Source organism: Toxorhynchites rutilus, chromosome 2 (genome assembly GCF_029784135.1).
Source record: "Toxorhynchites rutilus septentrionalis strain SRP chromosome 2, ASM2978413v1, whole genome shotgun sequence".
NCBI lineage: Eukaryota > Metazoa > Arthropoda > Insecta > Diptera > Culicidae > Toxorhynchites > Toxorhynchites rutilus.
The window spans coordinates 180,536,609-180,563,427 of NC_073745.1; the positions used below are offsets into that span (position 1 = coordinate 180,536,609).

Below are 26,819 nucleotides of genomic sequence, written 5' to 3' on the forward strand. Positions count from 1 at the left end.
CTGCATCCATTGATTGGGTTCATTGACGAAAAATTATTAAGAAGACCCAATCCCTAAATGGGATGTAGTATCATTACAAATAAAAATTTATTTCAAAATATTATTTTTTCTAAGAAGTCCAACAATTTTTCGGCGCATAATATTTCGATCAGACATCTTGATTTCGAGTTACAATGTTGCTAACACACGAAGATTTTCGTTCTGTCCTCCTATCGTCTTATTTTTTTGTGCCCAATCTTCATTGTATGAATGGAAGTGTTATGATCACTCGAGTCACCTTCAACAGGATCTCATTGAATATCACTTATAAAGCTTTTTCGCTCATCGATCGTGCGTTTTTAAATGGTTTTATCTAGCTTAACCTGTCTGTATGTTTGTATGTTTGTAGAGTTGTCACTGAAAGGGCTTGACTAGCAGAACACAATTATCTATGATATTATTTGATTCTAATAATGCCCTAGGTCAGTGGTGGCCATCCTGCAGCTTATTTAAAATTTCCGGTGCAGAGATGGAAATCCTGATTTATTATGCGCCTAATTATTGTTCAGCTTTTAGTACACTATCTATATTATTCTTATGTTTAATCCCAATGAAACCGTTCAACTTAAAAAGTTTTTTTTGTTTCTTATCTTGTGAAACATGTTGAAAACACGGTCTCATGGACAAGTACATCGAAGACGTCACTTGCAGAACCCCAGCCAACAACATGACATGTTACCCTAGTTCATTATTAAAAAAAATGTATTTTAATTCAGTCGCATCGGGATTAGTCAGGTGGATTTTATATCATGGTTATGCTATTAATTATGTTGTTCATCCAAATGTGCTTTAGTCAAAATGTTTCTGGAAGACGTTCTACGGGAGGCACATAGCTCATATTGTCTTGAGGATCAATACACTCTAGTACACTGAAACAAATACGCTTGCATTATGCAAACTTATCTAAATATATTCGAGAATCTTCATGCTACTCGCATCGCGGAAGATTCAGCAGTGTATAAATATACACAAACACTGTGAAACAGCGAACGCGCGAAATCTAAAGCTCGACATATGCATATGATTCCGATTTTCACCTAATAAAAGAGGATTTTGAAGTTGCTTGCTACCAAACAGGTTTGGGAATAACCGATGAATTCATAAGGTGAATTCGAAAACTGGCAGAAAAAAAAACGTAATCATCTTCTAGCAGCGATTGGCAGTTCAGCTTCTGAATTTTGCTTTAAGTAACAAAACATATTCGAAATTGTTGGAAATGAATTTTTGATCACATTGATAATCACAATTATTTACAGCTTCTTACATACCCAGATTCTAGTTGTATGAGTTTATTGTGTGCTCTGAAGTAACTAATCGTAGCATTGGCAACATAAATGTTAGAAAATACACACCTTTCAAGTGCATCAGTTCTAGCGTCAGAAGGTTACTGCCCGAGACCCTCACGAGGTTTCACATCAATTTCTTCCACCTACCGCAGCTTTCGAATATTCGTCGTGTTGAGAGGGCCTTCGTCTTTTACGCGTTCGGTCAGTGTTCCTTTCAACATTGTTCAATTCATGTATACATTTCGTATGTCCATATTTCTTTTTACGATGTGATATACTTGATTGTAACTAATGAAGAAAATTGACGCATCTATCAGGACGACAGACGGTCGTATTGTCGTCTTATTTCTAAATTTACTGCGACTGCAAGGCCGAAGTGAAACTGCTGCTGAATGCGTATCTTTATTTTTGATATCTATTGTTTTCTATGGATGACTGGGTAGTAAAGAGTTGATGCCAGCAAATATCTTTTCTTGTGAGTTATCGGTCAGCACTGCAACTTCGTCTCAGGAAAGCGCACAATTAGAGGATGTTTTTTGCTACGCATTACTGCAAATTAGCGTTCGGTTTGGCAAAAATATGACTTAGCAAGTATTCACGCGATAACGCAAGCATTTAGTAAGTTTCCATCGACTAATCTTAATCACTAATACATATGGCCATCCACGATAGATCTGGGCTTTGGCGCTTCTTCGTCATTAAATAATACGCTGACAGGCAAAACAACAAAATCACCTGTATGTTTACGGTAAAATGTGTCAATATCGTCGATTCAAAAAACAGCAGAACGAAATTTCTTCTGTTGACCACTTATAGAGTAGTGCGGGGCAAAGGAGCGCACCTAACCAGTGTTGGAAAAAATCATCATCGCTAAGATTAAATGCATAGATTTTCGGGCTAGGTTGCATCGAAAACCTATATATTCCAAACGAAAATTATAATGACAGATCCAGGCAACCATTGAATATGAGCAAATGAACTTTTGTCCTGCAATATGTTTTTATGTTTTTTTTTCCACACAGTGTCATTTTCATCTTGATTATCGGAAACGTCAGAACTGAATTTCATTTCAGCCAAATGAATGTCAGCTCTTGTTAACTTCTAACCTGAGCCTGCTGTGTGCGGTTGGGTTTTGCAGTTGCCGGATGCCGTAATCGGAAATACCTTATGAAATTCCCGATGTCGCAAATGACTTGACGGTAGCTAAAACCACTCGTTGTATCCATTCTGCATATGCCGTTGCTACCGTCTCACCAAATAAAATTTATTGTAAACTTAAATTCACTGCCAGAACGAATATTGTTTCGGATGTGATGAATATCAATTTGTTGCTTTTGATATCCAAAGTATAAATAACAGCGAAGTTATAAACCCCACTCAATGTCGCATTCATTATTTATAGCAAATTTGCTCATGCAACAGCGATATGAAAAAAACGAACTCGTTTGTTATTGTCATCTATATAATGAGGGCAGTGTGTTTCAAGCTGAAAAAAAGTCATTTAGACTGGAACAAAATCATATTCGTTTCTCGTGAATTTTTGTTGATATGCTAAGACACTGCACCTAACTGTTCTCGCCCAATAACTCTTGAAATAAAAGCAAATAAAATTAGGTTTGCTGACCAGATTGAACACAGCCATTCCATTTCAAACCGATAAAGTGGTTCTCAGATTTTCGTCAAAAGTGGTGGTTTTGTTCTTTATCGCAAATTATGAGACCCGTATTTTTTTATTTTTTGTTAGGGTGAAAATTTCCATTTTAAGGTGGTCCAGAAAAACCTTTTATTCGCTTTTTTGCCAAAAATTACTTTTTTCAAAAATTCATAACTTTTGAATTACTAGACCGATTCAGATGATCGACATATCAAATTAAAACCAATCACCTGGTTACAATACCTGCAGAAAATTTGAATTCTGCTCTCGTTATTATTGATTGTATTTGTTTTTTATTGAATAATAACGAAATAACGAAAAATAACGGATATATTATGTGAAAAAACAGCTTTCAGGAAAAAGTATAAAAAATATGATGACCTTGGTCCCGAAACGATGTAAGCTATAAAAACAAATATAATCAATAATTACTAAAATAAAATCCATTTTATTCAGGGTTTAATATTTTGTCAAACAAGACTAGCTCATTGGCTTTAATTTGATATGTCGCTCATCTGAATCGGTCCAGTAGATCAAAAGTTATGATTTTTTGTAGTGGAAAAAATGAGAAAAAAATTATTTTTTGGACCATCGGCTAACTCAAAAACGAAAAAAACGCTTCCCTTGCTTCGAGATATGTTGTGTGAAAAATCCTCGTCTTTCCAGAAAATATATAAACCCCGCTGTTGATATAAATAGATTCTAATCCCAAAGCCATTTCACATGAGCACCGTCATTACAGTCATTTTTAGTTGTCTTCCAGTAGGCAATCGTTGATGCTCTAGCCTTTGGTCCCGAGACTATGAAAAAAATTATTATTTTCATGTACGTATTCCATACTCGCGGTATATATATTTTTTTTTGATATATAAACCTGACTGTTAAAATCAGTTGCTCCGTTCTTGAGTTAAATCGTGAGTACTGGACACCAAATCATTTTTATTTTTTTTATTTTTGCAACATTTGAATTCGTGCTGGAGGTTGCTGACTTCCGCAAAATCAAACGCCAGGTGCCGTAACTTTGTCCAGTGCTCTGCAGTGGTCCGCCAGCACCTCATACTGCTCACTCGTAAATACTTGTCTGAACCGCCCTAGGTGCTCGCTGGCACATTCCAGCAGAAGTAGAAATGTCAATAAAAGAAGATCCAAATCATAAATCACTTACTGATATGAGCCTTATCCTCAGAGCTGATTCAGAAATACCGAGTTCTGCCGCAATCCGACGCTTCGAGACTCCCTCCCGAAGCCTCTGTTGGGCCATTTCGAGCATTTCTGGAGTGCATTTCTTTAAATTAGTTTTCTTCTTGTGGGTCCCGTTAAAAATTTTGTTGAAAACATTCTATGATTTTTTTAGAGCTAACGCTGGTGCAAACTTTTGCCTCACAGCCATTGCGCACTTGTGCCCCACAAGCAATTTTTCAACTAATCGAATTTAAAAAAAAACCTCCTGAACTTTTTCACGAAAACGAATACGCACTATCATCTACTATAGAAAGAAGGTTTCCATGACAGTGTAGTTTCGAACTTTCCACTTATTTTAGGTAAGTAAATCGTTATCCCCAAAATTTGAAAAATTAGATCAAAACATTGAAAACTCTTTTTGCCTCATAACTTTTTAAAAGCAGTTTCTTACAGTTAAATATACTGGGTTTCGAAATAACTGGCCAAATGTTTTATAAAAATGTGTTTTCCATGTTTTTTACTGAAATTAAAACAAGCCGAAAAGTACAACATTTTTATCGGTGCGGGTATAATGGACATGTAGTGGGGGGATATGGACAGGTTCATAATATATGAAGCGTAGAGGTTTATCGCTCGCGAGAGGAATAATTTCACTCTCTCCCAGTGTTTGTGCGTCCAGTAACTGAAATAGAACGAAAAGAGAAAGCAATATAAAAAAGAGTTCAATCCACTCTTCCCTTCACTTTCCATCATACATTGGATGTGATTATGGATATGACTGTCCATTTCAACCCCCCCCCCCCCCCCCAGTGCACTTATTTCAATAATTCAAATTTACCACTTACGAATGAATTTACTTTTCAGTACATACCTAATATCGCTTCTCTGTCAACTCACAAACCGAAATATAACCATCAGCGAATTCAATTTCGCAATTAAACCACTCATAATGCTTAATATCGAAGCCGCAAAAGTTACATTCACACGCGGAATCATGTTCGATTTTCGGTTTTTGTTTCTCTATTCCACTTTTGATCAGTATTCATTGTCATAGGATGGTTTAAATATTATAGTATAGCATGTAGAAGGGTTTCACATCAACAGAAATTTGAAATTCATAATGCAACTATACAAATCAATCACCTTTCCATCATACCCCCACTGTCCGTCCTACCCGCGGCTCCCCTATGCATTAAACTAAGGCAAACTCAAACAGATATATTGATCGTACAACGCATTGTGAGATAACGGAGGGGAAAATATTGAGAAGCTCAACGACGAGAGAAAAACATCAGCATTATCGAACAATCGAAAAGTTTGACTCTAATGCTACTAGAGCACCAACGATTGCCTACTGGAAGACAACTAAAAATGACTGTAATGACGGTGCTCATGTGAAATGGCTTTGGGATTAGGATCTATTTATATCAACAGCGGGGTTTATCGAGGTTTATCAGTCAGCTCGAGAACGATTCGTCGCAGACTTGTTCAGAGAAATGGCAGAAGCCGCAACTTGTAAACAGTCGTAATTGGTGGGCATGAGCGTTTAAATACGATAACCTCACATTTCTCAGTATTCGTGTGCGTTCCATTTACTCGGCACCACTCAAAAAGCCGCTCGATGTCAACCTGTAGTATACAGCAGTCCATAGGGGACCCATTGAACCGATTTTTTTAATTTTTTCAGTATCTTCTCCAACCACAGCGTATTGCATAAATCATTAACGAATAGCCAAAACTCAACCAGGCTAAGTGCTTTGTGAATCTCATTTTCATCGAAGATGAACTGAGGAAGTCAAAAAATGTCAGACAGTAAACTGTCGATGTACCGACAATGCGCCATTTTCAATAGTAGTATTGTTGGTACTGTCAGCAACGCTGCTGAAATGTTTGCAGCAGTCTGTCATGGGTATTGTCAAGGTGACAATCCAGACGGAAAGAATCAAGATATTTATTATACAAGGTTATTTGCACATTTACATTCGCGCATGTGGTGAGTTAGAACAAATTCTGGAATAAGATATTCCAAAACTTCTAATTGGAGTCAACAGCTTGGAGTTTCACTGTTTCACTGAAAATTCGCGAAGGATCTCGACAATAACCATTCACCGCAACATGGTTGATGCACATCAAAAGTTTATTGTCTTACGTTACAAGTAGAAAAATAAAGAAATAAATAAATTAAAAAAAATAAATATGGAACTAAAGCAAGCAACGGTCAGGACATATCTGTCAACTGGCATGCTAACGGATGTGTGTCAGATCCTTGACAAGACATCGTCAAAGTTTTCGTTACTATGGATGAAGTTGGTGTCCTACCTGTAAATCCACTAATATGGCAGTTTCTGCTTCCGATCAGCTGCCAGGATTCATATTCTCAAGCTGGAGAGAATACAATATCGTTGCTTGCGTATAGCCATGGGGTGTATTACTCTCAAGGGGATCAGATTGACCTCCCTCTAAACCTCGATCCCTGGTCTGAGCCTCGGGGATCGTTGAGGTTGGGCTCTCAAGGCCTCTTTTTGCCGTGGCTAGCTCGAGCTTGAGGCCTTTAGCTCTCAGGGTCGGCTTTCCTCGTATTTGAGGTGATTTTGCGGGTCAAGGGCTCGGATTATCCCCAATATTAAACAGGTAAATATATCTTTTTTTCCGTTTATTGTTACCTAATTACAATGGCTGCTGTGGGAGTGTGTAGAGTGTGGTGATGGCCGGCCGGCTGCTGCTGCTGCGGATGCACGCGGTGGCGGGATCTCGATGTCCTGACGGGTAAGCTCTTCTCGGGTTGACGGGGCCACGATCGCCGAGGCTTTGCTGCGGACCAGTTTTAGCAAACTTGGTTTCCAGCATTCGGCGTTCTAAGCAAGGAATCTTGCGCGTGTGGTTCACTGGAGCTTTCCAGTGGATAAAATTACGGGTCCTATCAAACAGGAAAATATGAGGCTACTGGCCATGCTGCTTGTTACCTGGTTTAGTTTTTTCCTGGGTCTTTTCATAATCATACCTGATTCAAATAATCCTGAGACACACTATTGTTCTAGAGTACTCTTTTATACAAAGTGGCATATAACAATACCCCTTTTAATTTAATGCTTCTAGCACTGAACTCAACCAGGAAATGGCAGAATTTTACCATTCTTCCTACCAAGTAACTTATTATAATTTTCTTCCTCTTTTCCGACAGCTTTTAATTTCCTCTTTAACCATCTATATTCTCTTTTCGATGTTCCTTTCGTGGATCAGGGACTGCAGCTTTCAGAAGGTAAGTGTGTGTGTGTGTTGTGTTGTACTAAATGTTTTCCTACTATACATGTATATATATTTGTTTTTCAGAGCGTTATTCTTATGATTCTACATATAAACTAGAGCCTAGATAACGAAACAGTAACAGGTGTTTGCATTCGATACATACGATGAGTCTCGAAGTTTTGGCAGGAGTACCCCCGCTTACTCTTCGGTTCACAGAATTACCCTACAGATTTCTCATCCGTTGCAAGATCATGAATCCATTGGTGATTGATAACTTCGAAAATCTACTCCAACTGACTCCTCAGTCAAGTTTTATGTCTTTATACCATAAGTACCTTACCCACGACGTGCACCCTTCACCAGGCATCTCCAACCAAGTTTGCTTCCCTTACTTCTGCAATTCCTCTGTCATTTTTGATCTGTCCATGCGACAAAAAACCCATGGAATCCCAGATCACCTACGCTCCGATTCTATTCCGCCGATATTTTCGGCAGAATATGGGAAAGTTGGATATGATAAAATGTTCTTTACTGACGGTTCATTCATAAACGGGTCCACTGGATTCGGCATCTTCAATGAAAATTCCAGTGCATCTTTCAAACTCAAAGATCCTTGTTCCGTGTATGTCGCTGAACTGGGTGCGATATATTACGCATTAGGGATCATTGAAACATTGCCCATCGACCACTATTTTATTTTTTCAGACAGTCTCAGCTCAATAGAGGCAATCCGCTCAATGAAAGTTGATAAACGCTCATCTTATTTCCTAACAAGAATAAGACAACTATTGAGTGTTTTGGTCGAAAAATTATTCAAGATTACCTTAGCATGGGTTCCCTCTCATTGCTCGATTCCGGGGAATGAGAAAGCGGACTCGCTAGCTAAGGTGGGCGCTTTAGAAGGCACACTTTTTGAAAGGCAAATTGCTTATTTTGCATTAAGTTGGCAGCGCATGTGGAGTGGTGATGAGTTCGGTCGTTGGTTACACACGATTATCCCTAAGGTCTCGACGAGTGCATAGTTCAAGGGATTGAATGTAGGTCGTGATTTCATTCGCGTGATATCTCGGCTTATGTCCAATCACTACAACCTAAACGCATATCTCTATCGCATTGGGCTCGCAGCAAACAATCTTTGTGATTGTGGCGATGGCTACCACGACATCGAGCATGTTGTCTGGTCGTGTATCCGGTTCCATGCTGTTCGCTCTCAGCTCTCTAGAGCACTGAGAGCACAAGACAGACAATCGCATATCCCCGTCCGGGATATCTTAGGTAGCCGGGATCCTGATCTTCTGCTTCATCTATACCTGTTCCTCAGAAACGCCGATGTCAACGTTTAATGATGTTTCCTTCGTTGTGTCCCCGTTTCATATGCCTCCTATCCGATCGATAAACTTTTACTTAGTCGCGGCAATACATACACACACTCTTTACAGATGCACGGGCCGAAGGTTGCGCAGTCCACTGATCATTCAACAAGAGCCAGAGGTTGTACCGCTCATGACAACTCTACACAAGCTGATGATTGCGCCGGCTAGTGACCATTCTATCCTGGATTCCTCGAGTCGAGAAAGACGCACCACGCTAGATATGGGGTACAGACTAGGGGGGCGTTGCTGATTAATGGTCAGCTGTATCCCAATAGGAAGTATCCCGTGTCGGGCACACATACAGAGCATCGAAGACTGCAACATACCAATTATGAGAACACTTGTAATACTAACCTCGAGCCAACCACGAGTAATCGATTACATATTACTAACATAGTTGTAAGACAAAAATTGTCAAAATATTGGACTCCCGGCCCCGTCAGGCTAACGCCACATGTGCCTTAATAAAATATATATTTTGGGAAAAAAAAAGAAAAGAGATACACGTGTTCAGCAATTGTTGCAGGATACTATAGTTTTAGTAGACAGTCATTTTGAAATCGGCCTACTTTGGGAGTCCGATCTTATAGAATTGCCGGATAACTTCAATATGGCTTTACGTCGACTTGAATGCTTGCACTGTAATCGAACTCTGATGCAGGTTTGCTGAAAAAACTGAAAACCACAGTCCTACAACGCGTATGGTATTTACCACTAGGAGTTGTAGAAAGCCCTCAGATGCTAGGAAAGGTATGCATGATTTGGAATGCTAGAGCATTCTTGAACGAAATTTCGCTCCATACAGTCCTGTTAATCAGCCTTGATCAACTTATATCTCTCACTCCTACGCTCCCGCCAGTTCAATGCGGTCATTTCGGCCGGCATAAGAGAAATGGTCCATCCATTCCCAGCCTGACTGCAACTCTTTTAAAAAGCCTATAGAGCCTCTTCGACATCCATACTGTCGATCCCGATGACATCCGCAAAACGTAGAATCATGAGAGATTTTGTGACAAGGCGTCGTGCACAAATTACGTAACGCGTGAAGGGGTGAGGGAGTTTCGTTACTTACAGTGTGTCAGAGATAGGAAATTGCGTTACGTAGGGGGAGAGGGTCCAAAATCCGGATTTTTAGCGTTACGTTATTTGTGCACGACGCCTAATTGTAACGTTTCTTTGCACGTTGGGCTGCTCTTCGTACTGCGCCTTACAGTGTAATGTTGAATAGTATGTTTGAGAGCGTTCAGTCCAGCTAATGTTACGAAAGCGGCTGAGGTCTCACCTAGCTTAGAATTCGCTGACAAAAGGTTCCGCTAACGTTCTCAATCTGAAGAACAGGATACGGGAGAGCATTGGATGCAGAATTGAGCAATGTAATGCCTCCATGGTTGCTACAATCGAGTCGACGACCTTTTTGTAGATAGGGAAAATGAGACCTTCCGACCAACCACTTGGCATTTATTCATCCGCCCAGATTCCTCAAATCATCCGGTCGATCACATTGTGTGTTGATCACATAGCTCGCTTCCCGCTTTTAGACCTCACGTTCATAGCATTCGGGGAGCTTCGATCGTCCATTAGGATGTCTTCAGATCCACCTCCAACGGATGACTCTATTCTTCTGGTTTCCTAACACAACGAAACCAATCCTGCTGCCACTGTATTAAGTGTACTTGAGTGACTTGTGTTCTATACGGTATACTGCATGAAATTCCCTTTCTCCGGAATTGGGCTATCGAACCTCCTGGATCGCAGCGATCTCAACGCCCAGTCGCTGTAGTTGCCTTGCAAGCAAGCCAGTCGATGCCGGTTCCCCTTTAGGCAGAATTAGTATAGTATGTATAGTTCAAAATGATATTGTACCACTTTGGATGAGTAAGATTTGAGTGGGTGGGATGGGGAGGATACGAACTTCCCCATAATCCTACCGACGAATCACGTATTGACATACAGTAGAACCCCGATTATCCGCGAGCGGCTAATTCCATAGTCAATCTACAGGCCTTCGCAAAATTAGTCATGGTAGACTCATGCTTCTTCTTTTTGGTTATGGCTTCTACATCATCCGACCACTGGTGTACACGACCTTATAGATGGATAGTTTAATGATTTCTGTATTGATAAAACAAAGTTTTCATGCTGAAACATCTTTTTTCGTGTTTGCACCTCATTGTTAGTCCTTTATTGCGTTATCCGCGATCTTCGTTATCCGCGCTGAGCTTCCCCGACTATTCCGCGAATAATTTTTATATGAGCACTAGGGTCAGCAGTCATAAAAGTAGCAAAGGCATGTTAGTTGTGCTGAGTTTAAAATATTTATTTATTTATTCATTTCGTCAAACAAATGTAGACTACACACTTCTACACTAATGTTACAATGTTTTCTTAGGTTAAATATTATTTTTGCGGTACATGTTTCTTTTTAGCTGTTTTTTATTCATTGTTATTTCGCAGTGCTGGTTGTATATACGCATCATGCGATTGATAGGGGCGTTATTTGCATAATTTGTTCTGGATATTTTGGTTAGAAACAAATTTCGCGTTCTTAGTTGACGCCCAGGTACATAGAAATTTAGTTTTTCTAGTAATTCAGCTGACTGTACTCGTTGCGAAATTAGGTCATTAACAAAAGAAAGCATTGCATTGCATCCCAGCATGGTACTATTGCCTCCTGCAAGGATCGTGTTATTTCTCGTCCGTTTTCGTACATTGATCTGAATTTTGTTGGACCCCTGACGGTAAAGCTTGGAAAGAGCAATTGAAAACGCTGGGTAGCTCTGTTTACGTGCTATTCTTGCATGAAATGTATTCTGCGGTTCATCTATCGCCAAGGATCACCAGTCTATTCGCACAACGGGGTGAATTTTCATAGCACCGATAAATTACTAAAGGAACAAGTTGAGCAAATGCCTATAACTTTCACAGGTACAACCCCCAAATGGATCTTCAATCCTGCTAGCAATACCCACATGGATGGGGCAATCATTTGGTGAAAGCATTACGAGTGAAGTTCAAGATAACGAAGCTATGCGAATCACGACCATCTAAATCGGTTCAGTAGTTCACAAGTTATGCATTTTTGAAAAATGTCATTTTTGGAAAAAGGGGAAAAAGTTGATTTTTCGGACCACTCTAAAATGGAAATGGTCACCCTAATGTGAAAATAGAAAAATGCGGGTCTAATGTTTTGCGGTAAAGAACAGAATTACCACTTTTCACGAAAATATGAGAACCAGTGGAATGGCTGAATATAGAAATCGGCTATTATATCACGAGCATCAAAAGTTAGGAGGTGATATTCGTGTTAGACATGTGATATGAATCGTAAGCCGCCGCCCTTTAAATACTCTGATGTGTAACATAACTACATCACAGTTACCAAGACACATGTTGTGGACCTGAAATTCAAATTTGTCTCGCTCACAAAAGTAATATTCGACGCTAGTTTTGAATCCTGAAAGACATCCCACGCGTGAACATTTGTGTCCGGAATCGAACATGAAATACATCACTTATTTAGGAAAATATATTATTTTGCTTTTTAATATGTTAAGTATATAACAAAGAAACAATTTACAAATCATAGAGTTCACTTCGACGATATCCGCAGAACATAGAAATCCAGTAGAGTGTCAACTATAAATTTGATTCAATTGCAATAGTTACGATTAGCTAAATCGTTAGAGCTAAACTTACAGATTTTCAGGTTTCCACCTCGAATAAACATTTCACTAGGTTTTTCCGATAGAGCTAAATATTTCCCACTTAGAGCGGGATATTGGAATGAAAACGTTGTTAACACTTTATTAATTTGATTACTTGTATCCACCTATCACCTGGATCGATACACATACGAAGATGCTAAAAGCACGTTAAACTGAACAACTTTTCACTACGACTAGGGACAAACGATCACTATTCGTTGCTCATACTTTCATACAGGACAAACACAAATCGATCACACGAAAAAGCAAGAAATGATCGCAAATCAACAGCTCTCTAATACACCGACGAAACAACTATACTTCTCAACCGACTTGGAAAAACTGACCGGTAGTTAGCTTAGCAAAAGCTGAAAGCTACTAGCCGATATATCGATATCTATAAACAACAGTTTGTGGTACGCGAACGAGTATATGATTCGAAACCAACTCACACGATCGTAATCATGAAATGAGTAATCATCATCGTATATCGTGTCGGCGGAAAGATTTTGCAGTTGCTTCCTAATAATGTACGTGACCTCTATTTAAATTTTTCGTTCTATGTGTTGTTTAGAAAACGTCTGGAAAACAATGCATATGCTAATGAGTAAATTTAGCAATGAAAAGTGCATTTTCGGAACTAAGAAACATAGTGAATATTTCTTTTAAGTTATCATTAGCTTTTCATAAAAACGTGGAAAAAATTGTATATGTAAATGGTAGTTTGAGAATTTTATTCGTATAACGTATCACTTGGCAATCAAATACCAGAATTTTAGCCGTTGAATTTGAAAAAAAACCAATATACAAAATACATCGATAATTCCCCTCAAATCCGTTTTTCTTCAAAAATTTCGGTGAATTTAGTACTACTACATATTCTGCCAAATATATACCGGGAATTTGTAATTTGAAATCTTCCCGCTGAACATTTTTCTTTTTAAACTGTACTTCTGTCAGTAGTTTTAATGTAAATTCTGAGCGCGATCTATCATTCACTTTGTTTACAGCGTCATGAAGAACAAGTTAGCTATTTTCACTCGACTATTTTTGATATGATGTTGTCCACTCGAAATTTCTTCCGAAGGGTCAAACGGTCAAACAACACAATACACTCACACATTGGCGTTATGAGGCGTCACACACAAATGAGATCGTTTCCTTCGAAGAGGATGAGACGAAGGAGAGCCATCGATAGGCCTTGTTAGATTCTTGGCAAACCAAGAATTTGACCATCAAGTGTAGAAAACGCGGGTTATTTCGTAATCCATCCGTAACAGACGGAACGCGAAACATGAGAAATCTCGTGAGCGGTCCGCAATGTGTTAAGATTATCACGAAGATTTGCCTTCATGATGGTCTTAATTTCTCAATAGAGTTAGGTTACTGCGTATTTGGGGGTTCAATACTTTTGGTATCAAAACAACACTATTGGTTTTGTTCCAGTCGAAGACGGCATTATGACAAATTCGTCTAAAACAGTATCGAGCCTTCGCACGAACTAAAGAAGCAGCAAAGTCTCTTTTGGTGGCATTTGTCCTTCTAGATTTGTTCGTTGACGGTCCCAGATACGATGCCGATGCGGATACAATGCTAACTTATTTTGCCACATCTGCAGTTCATTTGCCAAACAAGGCTTTTTTCTCCGTACACAGCTACGGCAACTGATAGATTCCTACTCCGAAATATGTCTGGTGTTGACTTTGATATACATCTCATAATCCATCAAAATGCAGAACGGTTTCACGAACTAATTCCATGCGTGAGTTTTGGCTTCCCTGTTTTCTAGTATGGTAGCTGCCAGATATGTGTAGTCCAAAGCGTTTCATTTTTTTTTTTACATGAATTGATAATCGAAATGTTGGATCGAAGCTACGAAGTTTGCTGTGTCTAGATCAATTCGTAGATCGATAGATTGATCAATGAAAATGTTGAGAAAATTCAATCATTGGGCTTTGAATCATGGCTTTTTGGGTCTTGGCTAATTGACTGTTTGGGTCTTTAATAGTGAGCCAAAACCAACAAAAGTTGTTCCGAAACGGAACACATTCAGGCAGCTGGTTGCCACTCAGCCAAATGAGTAAGTATGTTTGTAAGTAAGTTAGACCAAGAGTAGGCTGTTCTGGGATTTTTATTGTTCAATTTATGTTGGCTAGTCTGAACTTCCGATCGATTTTGTTGCATCTGTCTCGGCTCGAGGGGTCCTGGATAGAATGGTCACTAACCGCCATTAATTTTGCCCTTTCTATTCGATTCTGTGATGTCTACATGTCTTATTGCAAATGAATTAAGGTTCATGATTTGATAGCGAGCGATGTGAAGGTGAAGTAAACATGAATTAGTTTTTAACTACAACAAATTAGGTCCACCGATAAGATCTATCCGTTTTCAGAATGACACAATTCAAATCCCAGACTCTTCCAGGGTGGGATAGTTCTTCAAAAGAGTGTGGAATACCTCGTTCGAAGCACTACTACAAGTTTGATGAAAAACGATACTTGAATCAACCACCGTTCGCCGGTCCGAATATGGTTCAGCTAAGCTTGGATCGGACAGCTTTTCCGATCTGTGGCTTTAGTGACGCGCGCACAAGTTGACGTCTTTTAATCCAATCAGGATCGGCTTGAAGCTCCAATTATCGTTGTTGGAAGCATTCAACTTGATAACGGGTGTTAAATAAAAAATGAGAATTTTTTCAATCACATATAAAAAAAATTATTTTTTTTTCATCGATTTCAGTATTTTTTATTAATAACATAATGTATTTTCTTCAAAAAAATGTCAGTGAATGTTTGAGTAAGGGCCGTGGTCTGCTGTCCGACGCAACTTTGTTACGATGCTCTCACAAGAACGTTGTACGGCGCTTACGTCCATTTTCCGAATACAATTCCGGATTCTTGTAGTCAGTTGCTTCGTGTCCTTGGCACTCAAATTGTTTTTATACACTAGGGCACTGAGTGAGCCAAAGAAATCCTCTATTGGGCGACACTGGGGCAAGTTTGTTGGGTTACGATCTTTCGGCACGAACGGTATCTTTTTCTCCTCAAGATACGCCAGCGTCTTCTTGGCGTAATGGGAAGACGCCTTGTCCGGCCAGAAGACGTACTTCCCATCCGCGTGATGCTCGTTCAGGAACGGCAGCAGGATTTTATCGAGGCACTCTTCTCGATAGATTTGTTGGTTGATTGCCAGACCGCTCGGCTTAAACCAAGGCTTTGAAATGTCCCGGTCGGAAATGGCGATGTACAACATAACCTTTTATTCGAACTTATGCTTGAGCTTGTATTTCACTTCAGGCTGTGTGGATGACTTGTCGCTGGAGTAGTAATTATCATTTCCTGGAATATGCGTTTTGAACAGCGGAAAATAGCTTTCGTCGTCCAGAACGAAAGACGTCCCGCGGTATTTTTTGGTCATCCACCGACACTGTGATTTAACCGTCTCATTCTGCTCCTCCGTGTACTCCGGCGACCTCGTCTTCTTCCTGTGATTCCTTCCATCTTGAGGGTCCGATGGATCAATACGTGGGAGCAGCCATATTTCCCACCGGCGTCACGCAGGCTGGTTGCGTCCTTGTTGTCAAACAGCTTTGTTGGAGAATTATCATCCACCCAACACTACATCCCTGGATTGATGAAACCATAACCGCTCAGAGAATAACAGAAAACATAAAAGCTACAAAGATATGGAAACAACAGCAATACAACAACGAGAGTGCGCTCGATCGAGAACGGCAGTGAGTGCCGTAAATGTGTGTGGTGTTTTGTTTTGGTTTTCGTCAAGTGGATAAAATAGGAAGAAAGGAGAGATAGATTGTAGAGTAGAAGAATAGATGTATAGTACCGTAGAATAGTCTGTTGAGTGTAGTTCGTCGATAATTCAAATTTGATTTTGCTGTAAAATAAATGTAAATAGTCCTGTAAATGAAAATATATGTTGTTTTGTGCTAATTCAAGTGCGTGATATTTATTGAACGTTTGAATTGTGTGATTTTATCGCACACCCAATACGAGTGTTCGTCCACCCACCACCCGTTGGAATACGGCTTAATTGGAAGGATTCTGGGTGGAATTGAACATTTATGGTCCTTCGAACCGGATCTGGAACCGTCTGGAGCACTGACTAGTGGAAGTCACCGAATCGATCGTTTCCATCATCATCGCTATTGTGGAAAGGAATCGAATAGCACTGCGGCCATTGGAATCAGCTACACAAGGCAATATATCGGAGGAGAACAATACGCTAGACATTGGCAACATTATTTTTTGCTCAGGTTAGTGAGAACAAATAAATATATGTCCAGTCGAAGCTAGCGCACTATTGGATACTAACACCGAATTATTCTCGGTACTTTGGACCCGCCAACATTATTTTATACGGAATTGGATCGCGCTGACGAGGGCTGTCAGCTTGGAGAATTGAATTGTACGAGCCGATACACCGAAGATTGATCGACTGTGGATACCTGCTGTTGGAGAGGAGCATAAAATAAATCAACAACACCTGCCACCCACTACGTCTAATTTGAGGAGGACAGTAGTATAAGACGATAGGAGAGATTAGAAGAGGAAGTGCAACAATACTTTTGCCTGGGTGAGTGCATAGAGCAGTATATGTGCCAAAGCTAGGCAAGATTAATACACAATTTTAAATAAATATATCCTCTTCGACTCATTCCTACACACTGATCCCTGCGAGAATATTGGTATTTGGCTGTTGATTATTCGCTGCTGTTGAGCATAATCAACTTATCGTTTGGAATTGGTGCGGCTATTGTTTCTGTGGGTGAGTTGGAACGGTATATGTCCGCCTAAGTTAGTTTACGGAAAACTACATAGCATACCTCTCTTCTTCTCCCAACCCTTGGTCCTGTCGGAGCGTGAAGATCATTATTTCTTGTGACGATCAAGGATTCAACGTTGCGCTGTTGCATACCATAATTATTTTGGTGAACACGTTTACGTTTTAAGGTAAACTACACTGGTATATGCCTAGCGGAGCTAGGACTTTGATCGATTACTACCAACACATTTCATCCCTTTTCACTAACGGTACCGATAACGTGAGAACAACATGCCGCCAATGATACCCGCTGCCAAGAAGGCTCCTTCGCTGAAGCTGCTCATAGCGAGGTTGAACGATGTCCAGGCTTCCTTCAACGACATCAGGCGTTTCGTGGAGGACTATGAGGAAACGTCAACGGTTACGGATGTTGACATCCGTTTAGAGAAAATTGATGAACTGTGGGAGAAGTTTTGTGACAATTTAGTTGAGATTAGGGCACATGAGGATTATCTCGCGGATGAGGAATCATACGATAAAGAACGACAGGAGTTCAGTGATAGATATTATCGAGCCAAATCATTCCTCGTAGACAAATCCAAAAGGTTGCAGGGTCCATTGGTACCAGAGCAGTCCGTCCGAACAAACGAGTCAGTTGGTTTTGGTGCTGATCGTGTGCGTCTTCCTCAAATAAGTCTACCGTCGTTCAATGGGGATATAGATGAGTGGCTGAGTTTCCGTGACCTCTTCACTTCGCTCATCCATTATAAAACTGAGTTGCCAGCAGTGGAAAAGTTCCACTACTTCAAGGGATGTCTTCAGGGGGAACCGAAGAGCCTGATAGACCCGCTGAAAATTACGACGGCCAACTATCAGATCGCCTGGGAAATGATGTTGAAGCGGTTTGACAATAGTAAACAGTTGCAGAAGCGTCAAGTTCAAGCACTGTTTCATCTTCCAACATTGACTAGGGAATCGGTCAGCGAACTTCACACACTACTAGAGGGATTCGAGAGGGTCGTGAAAAATTTGGATCAAGTGGTAGAACCAGAGGACTACAAAGATCTATTGCTGGTTCATATACTCACAGCACGACTCGACCCAGTAACACGTAGGGGCTGGGAGGAATTCTCGTCGACTAAGGAACAAGACACGCTGTCTGATTTAACGGATTTCATTCCGCAGCGTGTTCAAGTACTCGAATCTCTTCCCAGTAAATCGGTGGATTCCAGAGGACCACAACAGTTTTCGAAACTAAGACCGGCGTCTACAAAGGCAAGTTACAGCAGCGTGCAAGGTACCGAAGCACGTTGTGTGGCATGTATAGGAGATCATCCGTTGTATCAGTGTCCAGTGTTTCAACGTCAAGAGGTAGCGGAAAGAGACGCATTATTGAGAACCCATTCGCTCTGCCGCAATTGCTTCAGGGTAGGACATCAGGCGAAGGATTGCAAATCAAGGTTTTCCTGTCGGACTTGCAAGGGTCGGCATCATACGTTGGTCTGCTTCAAGATCGATAGAGAAGGTTCCACGAAAGTTACGGTGGTCGCAAGGGGCAACCATCAGCAGCATAGCAAGGAAACAAAGTCATCGGCATCAAGTTCAACACAAACAGAAAAAGTGTCAACTAAAGCGGTTTGTTCTGCGCAGCAGTACTCATCCCAGGTGTTACTGGCTACGGCTGTTGTCATATTGGTGGATGATAGCGGTCAGAGGTTCCCCGCCCGAGCATTATTGGACTCAGGGTCCGAAAGTAATTTTGTTTCCGAACGGTTGAGTCAGCGGATGAATGTCAACCGAGAAAGGGTGGACATATCGGTCCTTGGAATAGGACAAGCAGCGACTCAAGTCAAACACCGAATTCGAGCGATGGTACAGTCACGAGTTTCTGAATACTGCCGAGACATGGATTTCCTAGTTTTGTCGAAAGTCACGGTGAATCTTCCGACCTTGACGGTGAATACAAAGGGGTGGTCGATTCCAAAGGGCATTGAACTGGCCGATCCTGCATTCTTCCAATCCAAGGGTATGGATATCGTTTTGGGTATAGAAGCTTTCTTCGAATTTTTTGGAACTGGTGGAAAGATTTCGTTGGGTGAGAGACTACCAGCATTGAATGAATCAGTCTTCGGCTGGGTAGTATGTGGAGGCTTGTCGGTACCAAGTCAATCCATTCAGGTCAACTGCAACATATCCGCTTCGGGAAGTTTGGAGTCCTTGATTGCTAGATTTTGGGAATGTGAAGAGATTGGATCAACAAATCATTATTCACCGGAGGAAGTTCAATGTGAGGAACATTTTAAGCGAACGGTAAAGCGTGAAATGGACGGTCGTTATACAGTGGCTTTGCCCAAGGACGTTGGCGTTCTGAGCAGACTAGGGAAATCCGAGGAAATCGCACTACGACGACTTCAGGGAACGGAAAGAAGATTATCACGCGATTCCAACTTACGGGATCAGTATTTGGCTTTCATGCAGGAATATCTGCGAGTCGGTCATATGCGTAAGGTTGAAAAAGTTTCTGGTGAGGTTCAACGGTGTTATTTGCCTCATCACCCGGTAGTCAAGGAAGCCAGTACTACCACAAAACTACGGGTGGTCTTCGATGCTTCGTGTAAAACCTCAACAGGAGTATCGTTGAATGATGGATTGCTGGTGGGGCCAGTGATCCAAGAAGACCTACGATCCATCATCATTCGGTGCCGTACGAAACAGATCATGCTCGTTGCCGATGTGGAAAAGATGTTCCGGCAAATCAACGTCTGTCCAAAGGATAAATCCCTGGGGGGTCTCCGTAGCCACATTGGTTGCGCGTTCGCTTAGTAAGCGATCGATCGTGAGTTCAAAACTCAGGGCCCCCATTGACCATCTTTGTGTTGTTACAGAATAACTACGTCCACGCAACAATCATCAGCGATGGAGATCGATCCACGGTCGAAATAAGATCGATTCATCCATACAACTGCTCTGCTCTGTAAGAAACATCGGGCTGCTCTTCTATAAATAACTCAACAATGGATCAACAACTGCCTCCGCTGTCCAGTCTAACTGGATAATGGAAGAACAGATAGAAAACTCTTACGCCTAAATGGCTACTGTGTAAATGTGTACCATTTGCAATGGTATAGAAGGGAATACTCTAACGCCGAAAAAAAATGGCAACTGTGTAATGTGCTAATTATAGATATGATAAATATGTGACATGTACACGATTAAAATTCGGCTCTGTTACAGCTAAAATGCTAATGAGCCTAAAAATAAACAAAAAGGGATAAAAAAAAAATGGATAAATCCCTGCAATCTATTTTGTGGCGTTTTTCTCCCGACGATGAGCCGGAGACCTACGAGTTGGGCACAGTAACGTACGGTACTAAGCCAGCACCATTTCTCGCTACTCGTACTCTCAAGCAGCTAGCCATGGATGAAGGCAGTCGTTTTCCATTAGCAGCAAGGGCGGTGTGCGAGGATGTATACATGGACGACATCATCACCGGTACAGATGAAGCAATGTCAGCAATCGAGCTGAGGATTCAACTCGACAATATGATGAATTCCGGTGGCTTTCACCTCCAGAAGTGGGCGTCAAATCATCCGATGGTTTTGGAAGGAATCGCAGAAGATTCCTTAGCGATTCGTGGAGTGGAGGGTATCAACTTGGACCCAGATCCGTCAGTGAAGACACTTGGCCTAACATGGATGACGAACACCGACACTTTCAGGTTCCAGTTCAACATTCCGATACTGGACACCAGCACAGGACTTTCCAAGCGAAAAATTCTATCAGTCATTGCCACGCTTTTCGACCCTCTTGGTCTCTTGGGTGCTGTCATAACCAGAGCCAAGATTATAATGCAATTATTGTGGATGTTAAAGGATGAGAACGACGAAAATTTGAACTGGGATCACCCAGTCCCTTCGACGGTGGGTGAGACCTGGCGATGTTATCACCGACAACTATCGCTATTGAACGAAATACGCATTGAACGCTGCGTGATCATACCCGATGCGATCCTCGTCGAGATACATTGTTTCTTAGATGCGTCCGAGAAGGCATATGGAGCATGTGTCTACATAAAGAGCATGGATTCGAGTGGAACTATTAGGGTCAGATTACTGTCGTCCAAATCAAGGATAGCTCCGATGAAAACCCAATCCATCCCGAGATTAGAGCTTTGTGGGGCACTTCTTGCGGTTTTACTGTTCGAGAAGATTCGTGATTCGACGAGAGTAGCAGCGCAATCGTTTTTCTGGACGGATTCGACGTGTGTCCTTCATTGGATAGCAGCATCCCCATCCACTTGGAATGTTTTTGTCGCTAACAGGGTTTCGAAAATCCAAACGATATCCGTTGGCTGTCAGTGGAGACACGTGTCAGGAGCTGAGAATCCTGCGGACCTCATTTCCAGGGGTATATCTCCTGAGGACATCATTGAGAACAAGGTTTGGTGGCATGGACCAGCTTGGATGGAGAAGGGTCCCGATTATTGGCCAACATTTCCAGAGAATTCTACGGTTGAAGAAGGTGAGGAAGAGAAGCGTCGTTCAGTAGTAACCAACATTGCTTCTGAAATGGTGGAATTCAACGATTGGTATTTTGGGAAGTTTGGATCGTTCATTGCATTAATCCGGTGTACAACTTATTGGCTGAGGTTGATGAAACTTCTTCGTGAACCAAGAAATACTCGTAAGGACACGAGATTTCTTTCCGCAATCGAGTTGAAAGAGGCAGAAAGGCTGCTAATTTCAAGGGTGCAACAGGAATGTTTTCATCTAGAATGGATTTCATTGTCTAAAGGGGAATTGGTTCCCCGAAAATCTCCGCTTCGATGGTACAACCCATATATATCCGAGGACGGGTTGATAAGAGTTGGAGGACAACTGAAGCATTCAGCGGAGTCCGAAGAAACGAAGCACCCAGTTGTTTTGCCAGCTAGGCATCATTTTTCGCGACTAATTATAAGGTACTACCACGAGAAGCTGCTTCATGCAGGACCGCAACTACTATAAGGAGCTGTAAGACTCCGCTATTGGCCATTGGGCGGAAGGAATCTCGCTCGCTACATTGTGCATCACTGCCAGAGGTGTTTCCGAGCAAAGCCGTCTGCAATCCAACAATTCATGGGAGAGCTGCCATCAGCACGGGTCACCGTATCTCGTCCGTTCTCACGAACGGGCGTTGACTACTTTGGACCACTTTACCTAAGGGTAGCCCCACGACGACCAGCAGTGAAGGCTTATGTAGCAATCTTCGTTTGCATGTGTACGAAGGCTGTACACTTAGAGCTTGTAAGTGACCTATCTACCGACCGATTTCTACAGGCATTACGGAGATTCATTTCAAGAAGAGGAATATGCACGGATATTTATTCCGACAATGGCACTAATTTCGTCGGAGCTCGAAATAAACTACGAGAATTCCTGATTTTATTGAAAAATAGTAGTCACCATAGTCGAGTTTCGAAGGAACGTGCCAATCAAGGGATTCGATGGCATTTTAATCCCCCCAGTGCGCCCACTTGTGCTCCCGTGGCCGAGTGGTTAGCGTCATAACTAACATGCCGGGTGTTCGGGTTCGATTCCCGTTCTGGTTGGGGGAATTTTTCGTCAAAGAAATTTCCTCCGACTTGCACTGTGATCACGCGTATTCTAGAGCTTGCCACTCAGAATGCATTGCAAGGCGTGTCATTTGGCATAGAAATCTCAACTAAGTACTAATAAAAATGACGCAAGTAATACTACGTTGAGACGGCGAAGTTCCTCTAGGAACGTTAGTGCCATTAAAGAAGAAGAAGAAGAAGTGCGCCCCACTTCGGAGGTTTGTGGGAAGCCGCCGTACGATCTGCTAAAATCCACCTGCTTAAGGTTCTAGGCGAAAGTGTTGCGACTCCCGAGGATATGAGCACTCTACTCGTCCAAATAGAGGGGTGTCTCAATTCAAGGCCATTGACACAGATGTCTGAGGATCCAAACGACTTAGAGCCATTGACACCTGCCCACTTCTTGATCGGAACTTCTCTGCAGGCGATCCCGGAAGAAAATATAGAAGCAGATCCCAGTAATCGTTTGAACAAATGGCAGTTGATTCAAAAACGTCTACAGGATTTCTGGAAGAGATGGCGCAGAGACTATTTGGCACAGCTGCAAGGGAGAATGAAGCGATGGAAACCACCTGTGAATATCGCAGTTGGCAAACTGGTGATCATTCAGGATGACAACCAGCCCCCTATGCGTTGGAAAATGGGGAGGATCGTTGAGGTTCACCCGGGGGACGATGGAGTTGTGCGAGTTGTGACGCTCAAAACATCTTCAGGTATAATGAAGCGTCCGGTGGAAAAACTGTGCATGTTACCAATTGAGGATCGTGATAATTAAAACCATAGCTTCGAATCCCATTGCACCCCACTCCCTTTCCTGTCGAAGAGGTTTTTTATTTCAGAAATTTCGGAAATTTCAGGGTGGGTGAGAATGTTGGAGAATTATCATCCACCCAACACTACATCCCTGGATTGATGAAACCATAACCGCTCAGAGAATAACAGAAAACATAAGAGCTACAAAGATATGGAAACAACAGCAATACAACAACGAGAGTGCGCTCGATCGAGAACGGCAGTGAGTGCCGTAAATGTGTGTGGTGTTTTGTTTTGGTTTTCGTCAAGTGGATAAAATAGGAAGAAAGGAGAGATAGATTGTAGAGTAGAAGAATAGATGTATAGTACCGTAGAATAGTCTGTTGAGTGTAGTTCGTCGATAATTCAAATTTGATTTTGCTGTAAAATAAATGTAAATAGTCCTGTAAATGAAAATATATGTTGTTTTGTGCTAATTCAAGTGCGTGATATTTATTGAACGTTTGAATTGTGTGATTTTATCGCACACCCAATACGAGTGTTCGTCCACCCACCACCCGTTGGAATACGGCTTAATTGGAAGGATTCTGGGTGGAATTGAACAAGCTTCTTTAACGATGTCTTCCTCTGCTTCGTCATTATCGTCACCGGACGACCACTTCCGATCTTCCGCTCTACGTTCAGGGAACCCAGGATACGATATACCTTACTGACAGGTACATTTTCTTCCTTAAAATGGAAATGCGTTTCGTAGAACCATACAATGCGTTCGCGGAGCACGTGCTGATTCGACGCCATCTTTGCTTTGACTAAATTCAAACTAGCAAAACCAAACACGCCTACTGTTTCTAGGGAGCCCAAAGAGCAATTTTCTTGGAGAAAGAAAATTTTACGCTCTTTATTTGAGTTACTGAAAGGTATTGAAAAAATTCTCATTTTTTATTGAACACCCGTTATCGTCAAGTTTGCCTTACGTAGATAACATTGGATTACAGTAGAACCCCGATCATCCGCGAGCGGTGCGAATTATTCGCTAAAACGAGTTCTATAGTAATTCTATGGAATTTTCCGAAATTTGTGAATGAGGTAGGCTCTTTATTTTTTGTGTGGTCATGGCATTCATACTATCTGTCCTCTGGTATACACGACCTTAAAGATGGATAGTCGAATGATTCCTGACAAAATATTACCAAAGGCTGCTTTATGCGGATCTTATATTATTTCATGATGATTGTCTATTTCTGCAACTAATGAATATTAGTATTTAATGGCAGAGCCCGTGGTTTCTGTGGTTCTCTTGCACACATTACGACTACAGATGTCAAGCATGTGTCATGAGCTCAACTGTTGCAGCTTCGTGTGCGACTTAAGTTTGTCCCGCGCTTCACTTAACGTTTTCCCTTCGCACGTACAAATTCTCTTGTTAGTAATTAAGAGTTAGTGCAGTGTAGTTGTCATTAAGATTATGATTATACTTATTGATATGAGTTATAAATAAATGAACGAAGGAGTATGAACAACGCCAGTTTTGACGTATGACTACGTGGTGCAGTGCTTCTTTGCAGACGAGAATACTCCAAATGGGATTCGGCCAATCATTTGACGGTTGCATTCCAAGCTTCCGTATACTATTGCTTCCATTGCGCAATCCGCAGATCCTCCGCTGTCGGCTCCTTCTCGTTAAAATCCAAAAGATTCGTCTCTGCAAGTACCAGCATTATCCAGCTCGCAAGACCCTTTCAGTCAAATTGTGTGGTATGTTACTTTATCGCCTTTATCGCCTTCTGAATTTTATTGAAAGCGAATAAAAACACGCCTAAACACGAACATTTTATTTCTCACCAATGATTATAAAACACTTCTAAAAGACATGAGTCGGATCAAACTAATTGTACATGTTCACAGATAAGGATATAGATTATGTTCTCTATATTTTCGACATGTTGGTAAGTTTTTCTTCTAAGCGTCCCGACATAACAGCGGAAGTTACTTGAAAAAGCCAGTCCTCGTGACGCAACTATCGTCTAGGGTGATCATAATTTTCCCAATCTGGCATGGAATTTTGATGAAGATATTTTTGCCGATCAATGTCTCATCCGAACAGGAGGTTGCTCTGATAAGTCTTTACTGTCTACAGGGCTCAGACAAATCAACGATCTTGCCAACGTAAATGGTAATCTTCTTGACCTTGTACTCGTCAGTGATCCGTTCTCCATTCAGCTGTTCGAACCCCCTACCGCCATTCTAAATGTTGACCGTCACCATAAACCGTTCGCACTGAAAGTGGACATCAGTCATCCGATTCCGGAGCATACCGTGAATGTAACTTTGCTCGGTGCGACCAGTTTTCAAATGGCCGAAAGATTAGTTTAGTTTTCCAAATTGGCCTTTTCAAGGTTAGTGGAGAATGAACTGAGAAATGTTAATGTCTCTATAATTCAAGCAAAGATAATTATTATTCAAGTCACAGTATCGGTCCAGCTAGCAGACAGCAGTCTTTCTCAATGGTGATGTCAGACACAGCTGCTTGCTCGATACAAAGGAAAAATGGGAGGTAAATATCGCACTTGTTTCAAAGCTTAAACTGCTTCGAATGCAAACTATTTAAATCAAAACATTAGAATTTAAAGCAAACTATTTAAATGATGATAATACAGAGATGAACCTAAAAATCTCTTTAATAAAAAAAAGAAAAAAATCATTATAAATAACGTTAGTTTCTTGAAATTTTATTCCAGTCTCGATTGGTCTGCGGTTGATACATGATGCTGATCAACCTCTGTCAGTTTCTCTTTTACTGCCGTGATGAACGGACATGCAAAATCGTTTGCTTGTGAATGCACACAAGGAATAGAATATGATTTCGCACACATTTGGGGAGTTAACTAGGTGTTCCCGTGATGATTGTTAGTATCACGGAAAATATATTTCGGATAAATGGAGGATTTAATAAGCTTGTCTTGATAATATGAGTGTCGAACATCAAAAAGAGACCTCAAACGAAAGAATATTATTTCGTATACATTTGAACAGAACGTCGGACAATTTCAAGGGAAAACAAAATATCCATTCATCCATTTATTGAGAATTGATTTAGATACAACTTTAAACAAATGATTATTATGCCAATGGTAGCCCCACGTTAGCCTTGCGGTTATATCACAGATATAACCCACTCCTAGTTTTATAGTTTTGAGTGGGAA

The 26,819-nt window shown here is 41.2% G+C and overlaps 2 protein-coding genes across 4 annotated transcripts in view; one reads left to right on the top strand and one right to left on the bottom strand.

Annotated features, from left to right (window-relative positions):
* Positions 1 to 12,828, bottom strand: part of LOC129771477 (scavenger receptor class B member 1) — a 132,128-nt gene extending 119,300 nt beyond the window's left edge. Inside the window, exons 1-2 of one of the 3 annotated variants that reach the window (XM_055775159.1) lie at positions 12,617 to 12,828; positions 12,477 to 12,544 (exon numbers count right to left, since the gene is read on the bottom strand). In XM_055775159.1, the coding sequence (XP_055631134.1) occupies positions 12,477 to 12,507 (31 nt within the window). In that variant the 5' untranslated portion in view covers positions 12,508 to 12,544; positions 12,617 to 12,828. Of the gene's footprint in view, positions 1 to 12,476 lie in introns of all 3 variants that reach the window. The other 2 variants (XM_055775160.1, XM_055775158.1) reach the window with 2 other exon arrangements.
* Positions 12,829 to 17,557: 4,729 nt separating this feature from the next.
* LOC129766465 (uncharacterized) lies at positions 17,558 to 22,688 on the top strand. Its single transcript, XM_055766997.1, has 3 exons — positions 17,558 to 20,026; positions 20,678 to 21,855; positions 22,586 to 22,688. The coding sequence occupies exons 1-3, from the start codon at positions 17,558 to 17,560 to the stop codon at positions 22,686 to 22,688; spliced, it is 3,750 nt and encodes a 1,249-aa protein (XP_055622972.1).
* The last annotated feature ends 4,131 nt before the right edge of the window (positions 22,689 to 26,819 follow it).